This window comes from Zea mays, chromosome 10, assembly GCF_902167145.1.
Source record: "Zea mays cultivar B73 chromosome 10, Zm-B73-REFERENCE-NAM-5.0, whole genome shotgun sequence".
Taxonomy (NCBI): domain Eukaryota; kingdom Viridiplantae; phylum Streptophyta; class Magnoliopsida; order Poales; family Poaceae; genus Zea; species Zea mays.
The window spans coordinates 77,398,327-77,412,872 of NC_050105.1; the positions used below are offsets into that span (position 1 = coordinate 77,398,327).

The 14,546-nt window shown below is 45.7% G+C and overlaps 1 protein-coding gene across 1 annotated transcript; it reads right to left on the reverse strand.

The window, feature by feature from the left end:
* Positions 1 to 11,461: 11,461 nt before the first annotated feature.
* On the reverse strand, positions 11,462 to 13,577 carry LOC103641249 (indole-2-monooxygenase-like). The gene is made up of 3 exons (XM_008664611.2): positions 13,065 to 13,577; positions 12,492 to 12,929; positions 11,462 to 12,358 (listed from the first exon to the last, which is right to left on the reverse strand). The coding sequence occupies exons 1-3, from the start codon at positions 13,443 to 13,445 to the stop codon at positions 11,648 to 11,650; spliced, it is 1,530 nt and encodes a 509-aa protein (XP_008662833.1). The 5' UTR covers positions 13,446 to 13,577; the 3' UTR covers positions 11,462 to 11,647.
* Positions 13,578 to 14,546: the final 969 nt, after the last annotated feature.

A 14,546-nucleotide genomic window follows, 5' to 3' on the forward strand; every position in this document is an offset into this window, starting at 1 on the left:
AATTGGTACCTAATAAGAGTCGCTAAAGATCAACCGTCGTGTAGTGAATTGACAGATTGATGCTTCTTCTTGCCGATGAGGGGGTACTACAGAAACTAGTAGAGGTTGCAGACATTGATTTAACAGAAAAATGTTGGATTATGCCAGATTGTAGATAAACGGAGCGGAGAAGGAGATGGCGTGATGAACTTGAGGGTGCGGGTAAGTGACCAGAGTCGGGGATGCCATACGGTCAAAACGGGGATTGCGTTAGAAAACCATTGTTGGATTATGCGCGAGATTAAAGATAAATGGAACGGAGAAGGAGATAGGCGGTCGAACGAGAGGGCGACGGAGACGGATCGGCATCGGGGAGGCAATGCAGCTGCGATCGGATTTCGGGTGAGGGTGAAACATAGTGTTATGAGCATAGATAATCTCTACTACTTATTAAGACAGTAAGGGGTAGTCTGTCATTCCGTGTTCTGCCATTCGCATTCCTTGTTCTGTCTTTCCGATTCCCTCATACCACTTGATAGAGCTGGAGTGCCCGATCTTTCGGTGAGTGGAGATAATTCCGATTTGGTGGAAGTAGACCCTCACGATCCGACTACGACGAGCGAACCCAAAGCGCCATTGCAATCGCTGAACCAACTCCCAATGGTTACCGACCTTGCTGATGCAAGACCGGCCTGATCACGAAGATCGTTTCCTGTGCGCAATTGAAGAACGAACAAGAAAAAGATGCGAGCAATCTTAATATCACTCGAGGTGGAGTTCTGAATCACAGAGGACAACACGTATTTGTGCGTGTTCTGGGGTAGCTAAAGCTAGATGTAAAACAAAACTCAAGTTCTAAATGAAATAGGACTCTGACTAAATAGAGGAGAGGCGTGAACAGTAGGGCCGGCGCTACAGTACCGCGGTTACTGTTCATGACTTCCCTAGGCGCCCCATCCGGGCCTTCCTGTTGGGCCATCTTCTAATCTTCTGGGCCTTCATTCTTTAACAGCATGATGTAGTTCAATTCTCTTGCACGGGCCCGAGTCACTCGCCCAGGTGGAAGGGGTGGCGCCTGGACTGGGGTAGATGGTGCCTGGGCTGGAGAAGGTGCTGCTGGTGTAGATGTACTCGTGTTGGTGTTGATGTCCTCATCATCCTTCCCTTCTTGAACTGAAGTCGTCCTCGACGGTAACTCCTCATCTTCTCCCGCATACGGTTTCAAATCTGCAACATTAAAACTAGTGGAAACACCAAACTCCGCAGGCAGGTCAAGGATATAAGCATTAGCATTAATCTTGGTTAGTATCTTAAAAGGACCAGCAGCACGAGGCATCAATTTAGAACGGCGCAAAGTAGGAAAACGATCATTTCTCAAATGCAACCAAACCATATCACCGGGTTCAAAAGTAACTAGTTTCTTGCCTTTACTACCAGTAATCTGATATTTAGCATTAGCAACAACAATGTTTTGTTGAGTTTGTTCATGGAGGTCAATCATTTGTTCAACATGTGCAACAACATCTATGTGTGGGGCGTCCGCGGCATCAAGCGAAAACAAAGCAATAGGCGCCCTAGGAATGTAACCATAAACAATTTGAAAAGGGCACATCTTTGTAGAAGAATGTGTTGCATGATTATAAGCAAACTTAATATGAGGCAAGCAATCCTCCCAACATTTCAAATTTGTGTCTAAAACAGCCCTAAGCATGGTAGACAAAGTTCGATTAACTATCTCAGTTTGACCATCAGTCTGAGGGTGACAAGTGGTGCTAAGCAATTTAGTTCCCAATTTATTCCACAGAGATCTCCAAAAATGACTGAGAAACTTAGCATCACAATCCGAGACTATTGTATTGGGAATACCGTGCAAATGAATAATCTCTCTAAAAAACAATTCAGCAGCATTTCTAGCATCATCAGTCTTATGACAAGGTATGAAATGAGCCATTTTGGAGAATCGATCAACAACCACAAAAATGCTATCCCTCCCCTTCTTAGTTCTAGGCAATCCCAAAACAAAATCCATCGAAATATCAATCCAAGGGGAAGTAGGAACAGGCAAAAGCATATACAAACCATGGTTGTTCAACCATGACTTAGCTTTCTGACAAGTAGTGCAGCGTGCAACAAGGCGCTCAACATCAGCACGCATCCGAGGCCAAAAGAAGTGGGCAGCCAACACCTCATGTGTCTTGTAGACGCCAAAGTGCCCCATGAGACCGCCTCCATGCGCTTCCTGTAACAACAAAAGACGAACCGAGCTAGCTGGAACACACAGCTTGTTAGCGCGAAACAGGAACTCATCCTGTATGTGAAATTTGCCCCATGGTTTCCCATTAATACAATGGCCGAAAGCATCTTTAAAATCAGCATCGTCAACATATTGATCTTTCACAGTGTGCAAACCAAAGATTTTAAAATCTAACTGTGACAGCATGGTATAGCGACGAGACAAAGCATCAGCAATAACATTGTCCTTCCCGTTCTTGTGTTTAATAATGTAAGGAAAGGACTCAATGAATTCTACCCATTTAGCATGACGACGGTTCAGATTTGTTTGGGTACGAATATGTTTTAAAGCCTCATGATCAGAATGAATTATAAACTCACGATGCCAAAGATAGTGCTGCCATGTATGCAAAGTGCGCACTAAAGGTAAAGCTCCTTATCATAAGTAGAATATTTCAGACTAGCACCGCTTAATTTTTCACTAAAATAAGCAACTGGTTTTGCTTCTTGTAACACCTCCCCGCACAGTCCATTCTCACCATTCCTGTTCTGCCTTTCCGATTCCCTCTCCCCGCACAGTCCATTCTCATGTTCGGTCACCATTCCTGTTTTCTTTCTCATTCTCCCCTCCCCACAAAGTCCAATCTCATTCCCATGTACGTCCCACGTCTAGCTAAAATTAAATTAAAAAAACAAGCCCCAAGAGATTCGAACCCGTGACCTCTCAAGCTAATGTGCTCGTAGCTACCACTACACCACATGTATGTTTATGTCTACATCTATTATAGTAAAAACATATACTACATCTCTCCCGAAGCCCACCGGCTACCCATGCACAATGTGTAGCAGTAGATAAATATCACCGAGATTATTAAATTATATTTTCGGATTGAGGGAGTAGTATTTAAAAAAGAGCCTTGCATGCAATTTCTTTTGTTTGAATAATGATTTCAACTTAAATTCCTTTTTTGCATGTGTGACATTTATTCTCCGTAATATTTTTTCATGGATCTGAATTATAAGTCATTTTCATAAACCAATGCCAAAGATGAATCCATGTTTCTTACTTGGAAACCCCGAACAAACACCACTAGCATGAGGCACTCGTGTTGGCGTCACTCATCGGCGACGAGAAGAAGCTTGGCGACTGCCAGTTCGACCTCTGGAAGCAGTCCTACATGGCCCATGCGCCGCTGTGTATGGCAAGCTCTGGCGCAGCTACCGCTTGGACGCGATCCATAGCGGCTGCACCGCGTTGTCCATCGTCAAACAGGGGACCTCATGATCGTCGCCAATGCCGACGACTCTCAGGTTGTTCTGGGCATCGCAACCAACGACGGTGCCATCACGCCGTCTAGCTCATCATCCACCTGAAGCCCAACCTGCCACGTAAGTCGCTACTGACCGGCCATGAATTCTTGTGCGCTGGGATGACGACCATTGTTGCTATTGTGTGAGTGTCCTCGAACAAGATGTATGTAGAGGAGTAGCACATCCGGTGGTGCAACGACCAGGTGTACTACCTCGCTGATGAGCCCGGGGTGCACTTCATTTGGCAGCCCAGCCAAGAGTCATCGATACTCACCATGTCGCGCGCGTTCGATGACTACTATATCAAGGATTGTGGCGTCATCTCGGCGCCGGAGGTGACGCAGAGGAGGACCGACAACAATGACCACTCGCCATCGTCGGGTAGCTTTTGTGCCGGCCTGCCTTTAATTCTCATCGCAAACACACACTTGCCTTTTTGTTTAAGCAAGCGTGTATGGTGGTGCGTACCTGATGATTAACGATGTACGATGGAACTTCTAACGGCAGGTGTGGCACGTGCTCTCCAATGATGAGACCATGCAAATCATGACATATATCGAAGTCTGCATGATACTGATGGTTGCAATGTAGTAGTGAAACAACTAAATTAAAATAACAAAATTTATGTATGGCTAGGATCACAAATGGATTATGAAACATTTTCTTATAACAATATAAGACACATTTTGTATATAAGTTATCATGGTATTATATGTTCCCGTTGCAACGCACGGGTACTCACCTAGTACAGATTGAGGAACTGTCAGTGAGCTGTTAGTAACTGCTAGGAAGAATAACTGTCTGGGGTTAATGAGCTATCAGTGAGCTGTTAGTAACTATCAGGAAGATTAGCTGTCAGCAAGCTGTGATTTGGGCCTATTAATCGGTCTTGTAAGGAGGAATCACTCCTATAAATACTTGTACCAGGTGATTGGGAAATAAAAATAGAAAATATAACCTAATATCAGACTCGAAATCCATTTTCCAAACTGACTCACCTGTTGTCGTCCTAGGCTCAGCGCCTCAGTGAGCTCACCGCCGCTAGAAATCTCACGCCGGAGTGGGAATCATCTCCCACGGATAGGGGGTCATCACATCTGGTATCAAAGCCATCAGAGCTGGCGATCGTTGAAGAGAAGACGCAACGGCTCCCCCTGCAAAACCATTCGTGCAGACCCGGTTTCTACTGGAAGCCATGGATGAGAGAGATCGAGCAGTGCAAGGGAATTGGGACCGTATGTTTGAATCTATGGAGTTTGTGACTGAAAGACTGAAGGAGGTGGAGAGAGTCCAGTAGCAATTGTTGATGCAGTCAGAGCTGGCGGCAGTGGTGGCTGAACAAGCTGCTGTTGATAGGAATGATCTGTACCGGAAGTTGGAGGAAACAGGACAAGAAGTGTCTCAGTTGAGGTTGGAACATATGGGAAGAGAGCTGGGCGAAACATCAACTACTACTCAGGAACAAGGCGGAGATGTCCGAAGGAATCAACAACAGTCTCATGGTGATCAGAATCGTGGAAACCAACAGCGAGGCATGAGAGGTGATCCTCGCCAGTTTACTGATTCAGGTAATCAAGCAATCCCCAAACTACCTTTTCCAAAATTCTCGAAGGGCGATCCTGTGGTATGGTTGGACTAGTGCAGAGAATATTTTACAATCTACTGTGTGCCTGAGTCTATCTGGGTTTCGGTGGCCTCTCTGAATTTGAAAGGCATAGCATCACAGTGGTGGAAGAGTTACAAATTGAGAAACAGACTTGGGGGTTGGCAGGAGTTTGAGGGGGCAGTATCAGATAAGTTTGGGGCTACTGCATATCCAAAGGCTTTAAGGAGATTGATGTCACTCAAACAAACTGAAAGGCTTGCTGCCTATATTTCAGAGTTTGAGCAGGCTAGATATGGTGTCATAGTTCACAACCCACAGTATGATGAAACATATTTTGTGACCCAATTTATTAGGGGCCTCAAATTTGAAATACAAAGTGTGGTAGAGGTACAACTGCCTTCAACAGTGGATAAAGCCATTCTGTTGGCCCAAACCCAACAAGAGGTGCTAGAGAGGGGTAAGACCATAAGATGAAGGTTACAAGGCCATATGTGGGAGGAAAAATGTTGAATACTAGAGTTAGAGGTGAAGGGAGGTCTCTAACAGGAGGTGCTGATTTATCCAAGGAAAGACAAATAAGGGAGTTTAGAAAACTGAATGGGTTGTGCTATGCTTGTGGAGATAAGTTCGAACCTGGTCATCTTGATGAATGTACCAAGAGGGGACAAGCACAACTAAATATGGTAGTAACTGAAGAAGATTCCATAGTATTAACTGATGAGGTTCTGCAACAATTGGGGCAAGAGGATGAGAAGGAAGAAATATGTTGCAAAGTGTCCTTGCAAGCTATGGTGGGTAAGGATAATGAGAACAACATGGTGATAAGTGCAACTGTGAGCAAACAGACTTTAGTGATGCTGATTGACTCAGGAAGTTCATCAAATTTCATCAGTGCTCACATGGTGCATCAGTTGGGGTTAGTAGAGGTGGTCTGTTCTCTAGTTAAGGTGAAGGTGGCTAATGGAGAAACTATGGTGTGTGATAGAATGGTAAGAGGAGTGGAATGGTGCTCTCAAGGTTTTTCATTTTGTACTGATATGAGAGTCTTACCCTTGAGTGCTTTTGATGTCATTTTGGGCTATGAATGGCTTAGGCAGTTTAGTCCAATGCAATGTTACTGGGACCACAAGATATTGGAATTCATGCATAAGTGAGTCATGGTGAAAATCAAGGGGGATAGTTCTCAACCTCAAACTTTTATACAAGATGTGTCCGTATTGCAAGTGCTTAAATGGCTGAAGGGACATGAGGTCTGGGCATTTGTCTTGCTGGAAGTAGTGGAAGATAGAGAGGATTGTGATCAGAATGAGGAGATTCAAAGCTTATTGTTGGAGTTTGTTGATCTGTTTGCAGTTCCGCAACAATTACTACCATGCAGCCAATATGATCACTACATTCCCTTGGTTCCTGGTGCAATACCTGTGAATTCTAGGCCCTACAGATACTCGCCTTTTCATAAGAATGAGATAGAGAAGCAAGTAAAGGCTCTCTTAGAAGCAGGACTTACTGTGCCTACTGTAAGTCCCTTTGCTTCACCAGTACTATTGGTTAAGAACAAGGTTGGAACCTAGAGGTTTTGTGTAGATTACCGAAAGTTAAATGATTTGACCATAAAGAACAGATTTCCAATGCCATTAGTTGAGGAAATCTTGGAAGAATTGGCAGGAACTCAGTATTTTTCTAGTCTATATCTCACAACTGGTTATCACGAGATCAGAATGGGTGCGGCAGATGAGTTCAAGACTGCCTTCAAAACTCACCATGGGTTGTACCAATTTCGAGTTATGCCTTTTGGATTGACCAATGCTCCAGCAACTTTCCAATGTGCAATGAACTCAGTCTTAGACCCTTTTATAAGGAAATTTGTTATGGTTTTTATTGATGGATGTTCTCATCTACAGTACTTCATGGGCTGAGCATGTGAGACATGTTAGATTGGTGTTTGAAAAATTGAAGAAACACCAATTTTTTTGAAGAAGTCCAAGTGTGTATTTGGAAGGACCCAACTTACCTATTTGGGACATGTAATTTCTCAAAAGGGTGTCTCCACTGATCCAGCCAAAACTCTTGCTATGGAGAAATGACCAACTCCTAGTTCTATTTCTGAGTTAAGAGGATTCCTTGGCTTGACTCGATATTATAGAAGATTTCTAAAAGGGTATGGCATTATTGCAAAACCTCTCACCAACTTATTGCAGCACAAAGGGTTTCAACAGATCAGGCAGAGATGGCTTTTCAGAAATTTAAAAAGGCTATGATGTCCACCCCTGGCCTGGCCTTACCAGATTTTGATGAGAATTTTGTGGTGGAGACAGATGTCTGTGAAGATGGAATTGGGCCAGTTTTGATGCAAAGACACAGACCCATTGCTTACTTGAGCAAGGCATTGAGTGTGAAAAATAAAGGCATGTCTATCTATGACAAGGAGTTTCTGGCATTATTAATGGCGGTGGAGAAATGGAGAACTTATCTTTAGAGAGTTGAGTTTATCATCAGGACAAATCATAAGGCCTTGAGTTTTCTGGATAACCAGGTGTTACATTCAGAGTTTCAAAGGAAGGCCATGGCAAAAATGATGGGACTGCAGTTCAGAATTGAGTACAAAAAGGGAAAGGAAAATCAGGCTGCAGATGCTCTCTCTAGGGTGGAAAATTTCATGGCTTTGCAATCAGTAGTGGAAGTAAAACCTGTGTGGATTCAGGAGTTGGTAAACTCGTATGTTACAGATGAGGAGGCTCAGGTGTTGTTGGGCCAGTTGTCTGTCCATAGTCCCAATGAAGGGGGGTTTTCATTACAACAAGGTGTCATTAGGAAGGGAGATCAGATATGGGTGGCTAACAATTCTGCCTTGAGGACTAAAATCATTGATGCCTTACATAATAGTATTGTGGGGGTCATTCTAGGGGTCTGGCCACCTATCACAGAGTAAGAAGGTTGTTTTGGTGGAAAGGCATGAAGTCTGATGTGGTGTGCTTTATTAAGCAGCGTGCAGTGTGTCAGCAGGCTAAGGCAGAAAGGATTCACACCCTAGGTCTTCTTCAGCTCTGGCCAATTCCTCAAGGTGCATGGCAAGATCTAACAATGGATTTTATTGAAGGATTACCCAAATCAAAAGGGTATAACTCTATTTTGGTTATGGTGGATAGATTTTCGAAATATGCACATTTTTCCCACTCAAACATACCTTTACTACAACCAAAGTGGCTCAAGTGTTTTTGGACAATATTGTGAAGTTGCATGGTACCGGCCCCTAGGTCTCTGGTATCTGACAGAGATAAGGTGTTCACTAGCAATTTTTGGAAGGCACTTTTTTCCTCAGTCAACACCAAATTATCTCTTACCACAACTTATCATCCCCAGTCTGATGGCCAAAGTGAAAGAGTTAATCAGTGTTTAGAGATGTATTTGAGGTGTGCCATTTCTGATTCTCCAACACAGTGGAAGAAGTGGCTTCCTTTGGCTGAATTCTGGTACAATTCCTCATACCATTCAGCTCTGAAGTGTTCACCTTTCAAAGCTTTATATGGGTATGAACCTGTGTTTGATGCTGCTCCTGAGGTGGCTAAAGAAGGGGATCAGTTGGTGGATGAGTGGTTGGCAGAAAGGCAAGCTTATACTGCTTTACTTAAGCAAAAGTTGGCTTCTGCTCAGAACAGAATGAAAATACAGGCTGATAAGAAGAGGACTGATAGAGAATTCCAAGTTGGTGAATTTGTGTTTGTAAAACTTCAACCATATGTACAAACTACATTTGTTAGTCGACCTTGTCCTAAATTGGCTTTGAAATATTTTGGGCCTTTCAAGATTATTCAGAAGATTAGATTGGTGGATTATAAACTGGAACTTCCACCTTCCTCCCAAATTCACCCAGTGTTCCATGTTTCACAACTCAAGGCTTTTACTCCTTCTTCTACTCCTGTGTATTCAGACTTGTCTCCGATTGTGGACTTGTCTCAGATTGTGGACTTGTCTGGAGTGGATGTGAAACCTATGAAGATATTGGAAAGGAGGTTGGTGTGTCAGGGCATTCATCTAGTTGTACAAGTGAAGGTGTTGTGGTCTCATTTTATTGATGCAGTGACTACATGGGAGGACTATGATGTGCTGAAGGCCAGGTTTTCTACTGATTTTGATTAGGACAATCAAACTCCAGGCGAGGGGAAGATGTTAGGAGCCTAGGTAATACATGTTGGGGATTAATGAGCTGTCAGTGAGTTGTTAGTAACTGCTAGGAAGAATAACTGTCAGGGGTTAATGAGCTGTCAGTGAACTGTTACTAACTGCCATGAAGATTAAATGTCAGCAAGCTATGATTTAGGTCTGTTAATCGGCCTTGTAAGGAGGAATCACTCCTATAAATACTTGTACTGGGTGATTGAGAAATAAAAGAGAAAATATAACTGAATACCAGACTCGAAATCCATTTTCCCAACTCACTCACCCGCTGACGTCCTCGGCTTAGCGCCGCAGTGACCTCACCTCCGCTAGAAATCTCACACCGGAGTGGGAATCATCTCCCACGGCCAGGGGCTCATCACACATAGTGACATAGATTCGTGCGGGGGTGAGGAGGGGGCTCTCGCCGATGATGATCGCGGGAGCAGGCGATGACGATGGTGGGAGCAAGTGACGGCAACGACGAGGTGGGGATTAGATTAGGATTGCGAGTGGGTTGGTTCTGGTGTGCGTTGGGGTCTTAGATGAAAGATGATTACCAAAATGGGCACGGTCGGTTATTGGGGAGCGACACACAGGCATTTGGACTAGGTGGGCCCGATTCGGGATTCTTTATTTTGTATGTAAAACATATTCAAAATAGGCATAACTGATTGTGCAATTAATCATAAACACTATGTGTAGTTCAGCTAGGGTCATCTGACTCACCTGGTCGGCTGGTCGGTTGTGGGGTGGCTGGGGCTCTCTCTAGTTAGAGACAGCCCCGTGCTCCTGATACATATACGATATATTGTCTATTTATCACCTTAGGTGATGAACCAAAAGCTGATCACCTGAGCAGAAATGTGTGGTCTGGCTCAACCAACTCGAGCGCGGTCTGGCTCAACCAACTCAGGCGCGGTGGCGGGGGTGGGGGGCTTCATGTTACCGAGCGCGTATTTAGGACCCACACCCGGTTGATTCAATTGAAACCGTGCGACCGTTCAGCTTTGCCTCTCTCGTCTGCTCGCTCTGCTCTCGCGCTCTCTCTCAACCTCCGACGATCGGCGTTAGGGATTTCAGTTCGCACTCGATCGAAGATGGCGGGGGAGTCGCTTCAACGTCGATTTCAGGCGACTTTGACTGGGACATTGGACAGACTCGTCGACGGTGCGGAAGGTAACTCTGTATTAGTTAGGGTTTTGTTGTTCTTCATCGTTGGGTTTCAATTTGTTGCGATCGGTGCCGGCGCAGGAGTCGACTCGACATCGATTTTTTTGGGTGATGTGACCAGAAGCATTGGTTAGTCTCGTCGGGGGGCACTGAAGGTTTTTGTTGTGTTAGTTAGGGTTTGTTGTTCTTCATCACGGCGGATGGCGTAGGTGCCTTGTGCAATGTGGGCGAATCGAAGTATTTCATTCTGTGGAGGGCACCGGAGGTGGAGTCAGTCGACGACGGGGATCAGTGGGGTAGGGTAGGTCTTTGTGAAAATACACTAGTGTTTTGGGGGTTTTTGCAAAGATTAAAAATAGTATACTCATCGGTTGCTTTGTTTAGTACATATATTTAGAATTTGTGTGGTTGTTATTTCTTCAGGTTTTTAGGATTGTTTCGTTCAGTATTTTCTTAAGTATTTTTAGCATCTATTTTTCTACGGTTTGGTTTAGTGGAAATTTTAAAAAAAGGTGGAAAACTACCACCGGTGGTTGTGCTAAGAAAATAACTAGTAGAAATAGATTTCCTATGGGCAGAACCGTTTCCACTAGTCCATAACGCTGGCAGTTCCAAGAAACGCCGGTGAAAATGGGTTGTGAGCCGCCTCTAAAGAGTTGTTTTGTACTAATGTATTATTGCATCTCATCACTTGCTTTCTCAAGGAGTATCAATAATAGTGGACTTATCTAACAGTCATTTGCATGTTTTTTACCTTTTCTTTTTGTTGCGTGATATCGCTATTTGATTTTCTCCGTCTACATCAGTTCGACTGCTCTGTAGCCACACCTGCAGCTGCAATCCATAGAGACAAAATATTGTAAAAGCCAGCTGTCGTAGCAGGATTAAAGCCGCAGTAAGCCGCTGCAAACAATCTGTATCAGCTGATTCTTTAATATGGTAGTCATAGCTTCTGCTTTCTCTAATATGTGTAGTTAAATTAAGGTGGCACAAACAAAGCACAAGTGGAAGCAACAATTATAGCAAGTAAAGAGATAGAGAGAGGAAACTCCTGGAGATTGGAGACACGCACAACAACATTGTACACCGTTTTCGGCGGCCAGAGTTTAGCCGCCGAAAATAAGCTTAATTCTGGCGGCTACTGACACAGTTGTCATACAAGTTTGCAGCGAAGGGGCTAGCTAGCTAGGTTTACATATGAGCTCCTCTCCCTGTGCTCTGGTCTACAGCGACAGGTGCACTTGATGCTGATCTTGGGACGAGAAGGAGCTTGTGCTTTCGACGCGCTGTCAATCCGAACACCTCAGTCATATCAATATTGCTATTGCTATCCTCCCCTTCCGCTAGCTCCCAGTCGAAGTGGTAGACTAGGTTTGCCAACATGAGCTCAATGGAAACCAATGCAAAGTTTAACCCAGGGCAAATCCTCCGTCCCGACCCGAACGGCAGAAACTGGAAGTCGTTTCCTCTCAAGTCTACAGAACCATTATTATCTATGCCTCCCATGTCGTCGTCGTCGTCTACGATGAACCTCTCAGGCATGAACTCATCTGGGGCGTTCCACACCCTCGGGTCACGCCCAATGGCCCAGGCGTTGATGAGCACGGTCGTGCCGGCTGGAACGGTGTAGCTGTCCAAGTCGCAGTCCTCTAGCGAGAGATGCGGGAGAAGGAGCGGCGCTGGCGGGTGGAGACGGAGCGTCTCTTTGATGACCGCCTTTAGATACGTCATTCCGTCGAGGTTTGTCTCCTTCACTTGTTTTTCGCCCGACGCCGCCGCCGCCGCCGTTGTTTTCCTCACCTCAGCCTGTAGTTTGGCCAAAGCATGTGGATGCCGCATGAGCTCGGCCATGGCGAACTCTAGGGCCGCATATGAAGTATCAGTGCCCGCTGTAAACATGTCCTGTTCATGTTAAGTTTCATTTTAAAGGTCAGAGAGTAGTAGTAATAATAATTGATCACTCTGTCTGATATAGTATCTAATAATCATCATCGAGGAGCTGCAGAGGATGCATCTGCATGCATGTGAAACTCACAGCCAGGATACCCTTGATGCTGTTTCTGGTGAGCCCATACTCTTCCTGTACGGACAGGAGCACATGTATGAAGTCAGTCTCCTCTAGATCTCCACCACCAGCGCCGCCGGCCATCTCTCTCGCGTGCTCGTCGATCAGGGCGTCGAAGACCTTGTCCCACTGGGACCTCAGCCTCTCCGCCCTCCGGCGTGCCGGCCACGTGAGCACGCCGCCGGCTACTTTTGCCAGCCGAGGGTACAAGTTCTCCGGGTTGAAGCCCCCTACAACGGCCGTGCCGGCATACCGGAACACCTTGTTCCGGCCGTCGTCCGCCCGGAACGACCGCCCAGCCACTGCACGGCACAGGATGTCGTTGGTGAAGGAGCTCAGGAGCTCGCTCATGTCCACAGCCGCATGTGCCCCGGCAGCACCGTGGATCTTGGCGATCACTGCGCCCACCTGAAATTATACAAATAGTAAGGGAATCCATGCACATCGATCAAGCAGGGCGCGGGCATTCCTCCCTCCATTCATAGATCATGCATGGATAGGATCGCTCCCCCTGGTCCTGGTCGTGGATCAGGTGGGCGTTACCTCCTCCTCGCGGGCGGCGCGGTAGCACTGCACCTTTCTGGCGCTGAGAAGGTGCGTGGTCACCAGCTTCTTAGCCTGCCGCCACCAATCGCCGTACGGCGCGAGCCCGACGTCCGACGGCCCGTACGAGAGTATGTCACCGACGACGGTCCGTGGCCGGGACGCGAACGACTTGTCGTGGGCGCGCAGGACCTGCTGCGCAGCGTGCGGCGACGAGACTACCAGCGTCGGGACCGTTCCGAGGCGCAGGAGCATGAGCCCCTCGCCGTCCTGCTGCCTCGCAGCGAGGTCCCGCAGGCGGACATGCGGGAGCCCGCCGGCGACGAGGTGGAGGTGCCCGATCAGCGGAACAGCCGGAGGGGAAGGAGGCATCGGCATCATCGTCTGCTCGGTTGCTCCTCGCGGCAACGGTACGTAGTGAAGTAGTAGCGTAGCACAACGAAGAGTAGGGGAGGGAATTGATCACCACCTGTGCCTGCCGGCGGCGAATGACATTTGCCTCAACTAAAAGCACTCGCGCGGCAGCAGTGTCTTATACATGTGCCCTGCAGGCGCGTGCACAAGAAGACAAGATCGCAGCTCGGGAGGAGCAGTGGGTAGCAATATAGTATCGTTATTTTACGGTTCAGCGTCCGCGATGATTAGCCATTAATTTAGAGGTCGTACAGTCTAACATAATGACACCACGGCATTGGCATCTATTTCGTCAAACTCCAATTATCACTGTATCTGGCTAACAGTGACTCAAGGTATTAAACTATCTCCAACAGCTTACTCATACACATACTTACATTCAAACTCTACTCTACAAACAATATACTTCACACAGTACAAAACAGTGCTTACGAGTAATCATAGACCGTCCGTGCTAGCGCGTCCGTGCTAGCGCATAGAGCTTCGTATATGAGCTAGATTTCGTTTCATGGAAGAGACTTCGTCGGGGGGAGAGATCGTAGGGTTGCTTTGGAATCAGTAGGCTACCTAAAGCGTCTCTAAACGACGTAGAGTTAAAGAGGTAAAAATTAAGACTAACGTTTTTCAATCGCATGTTACATAGTCAATGGGAATCAAACCATCAACCTCATCCTCATGTGTACCCTACTCTACCACTCCACACATCACTTACTTCATGTCTAGATTGCATTTTTGTTACCCGCATATTATAACAACTGAGTGCAAACTGATTGTTTGAGGCTGTAAACGAATTCAAACAAAAAAGTTATCAACTACAAAGTTGAGTAACTTTTGGAGTTCTACAACTTTTATTTTACTATTTTCCCATCTGAGGTCGTTTGCAAAATTTGCATTTTAAATTCGATAAATTCAGATGCAATTTTGAGAGCCGAAATGATTTCAAATAAAACATTTATCAACTATAAAGGTTCATAACTTTTAGAGATCTGCAACTTCTAATCTAGTGGTTTTTCCATACGAGGTCATTTGAAAATCTAAAAAAATTCAGGATATAAATGATTTTTAGTG

Bases quoted from the DNA above. Each gene is read 5' to 3' on its own strand.
- LOC103641249 (XM_008664611.2), bottom strand. From the start codon at position 13,445: ATGATGCCGATGCCTCCTTCCCCTCCGGCTGTTCCGCTGATCGGGCAC. The intron at 12,930-13,064 runs GTAACGCCCACC...GTATAATTTCAG, and splicing joins GCGCCGCCCGCGAGGAGGAG to GTGGGCGCAGTGATCGCCAA. The intron at 12,359-12,491 runs GTGAGTTTCACA...TAACATGAACAG, and splicing joins GCATCAAGGGTATCCTGGCT to GACATGTTTACAGCGGGCAC.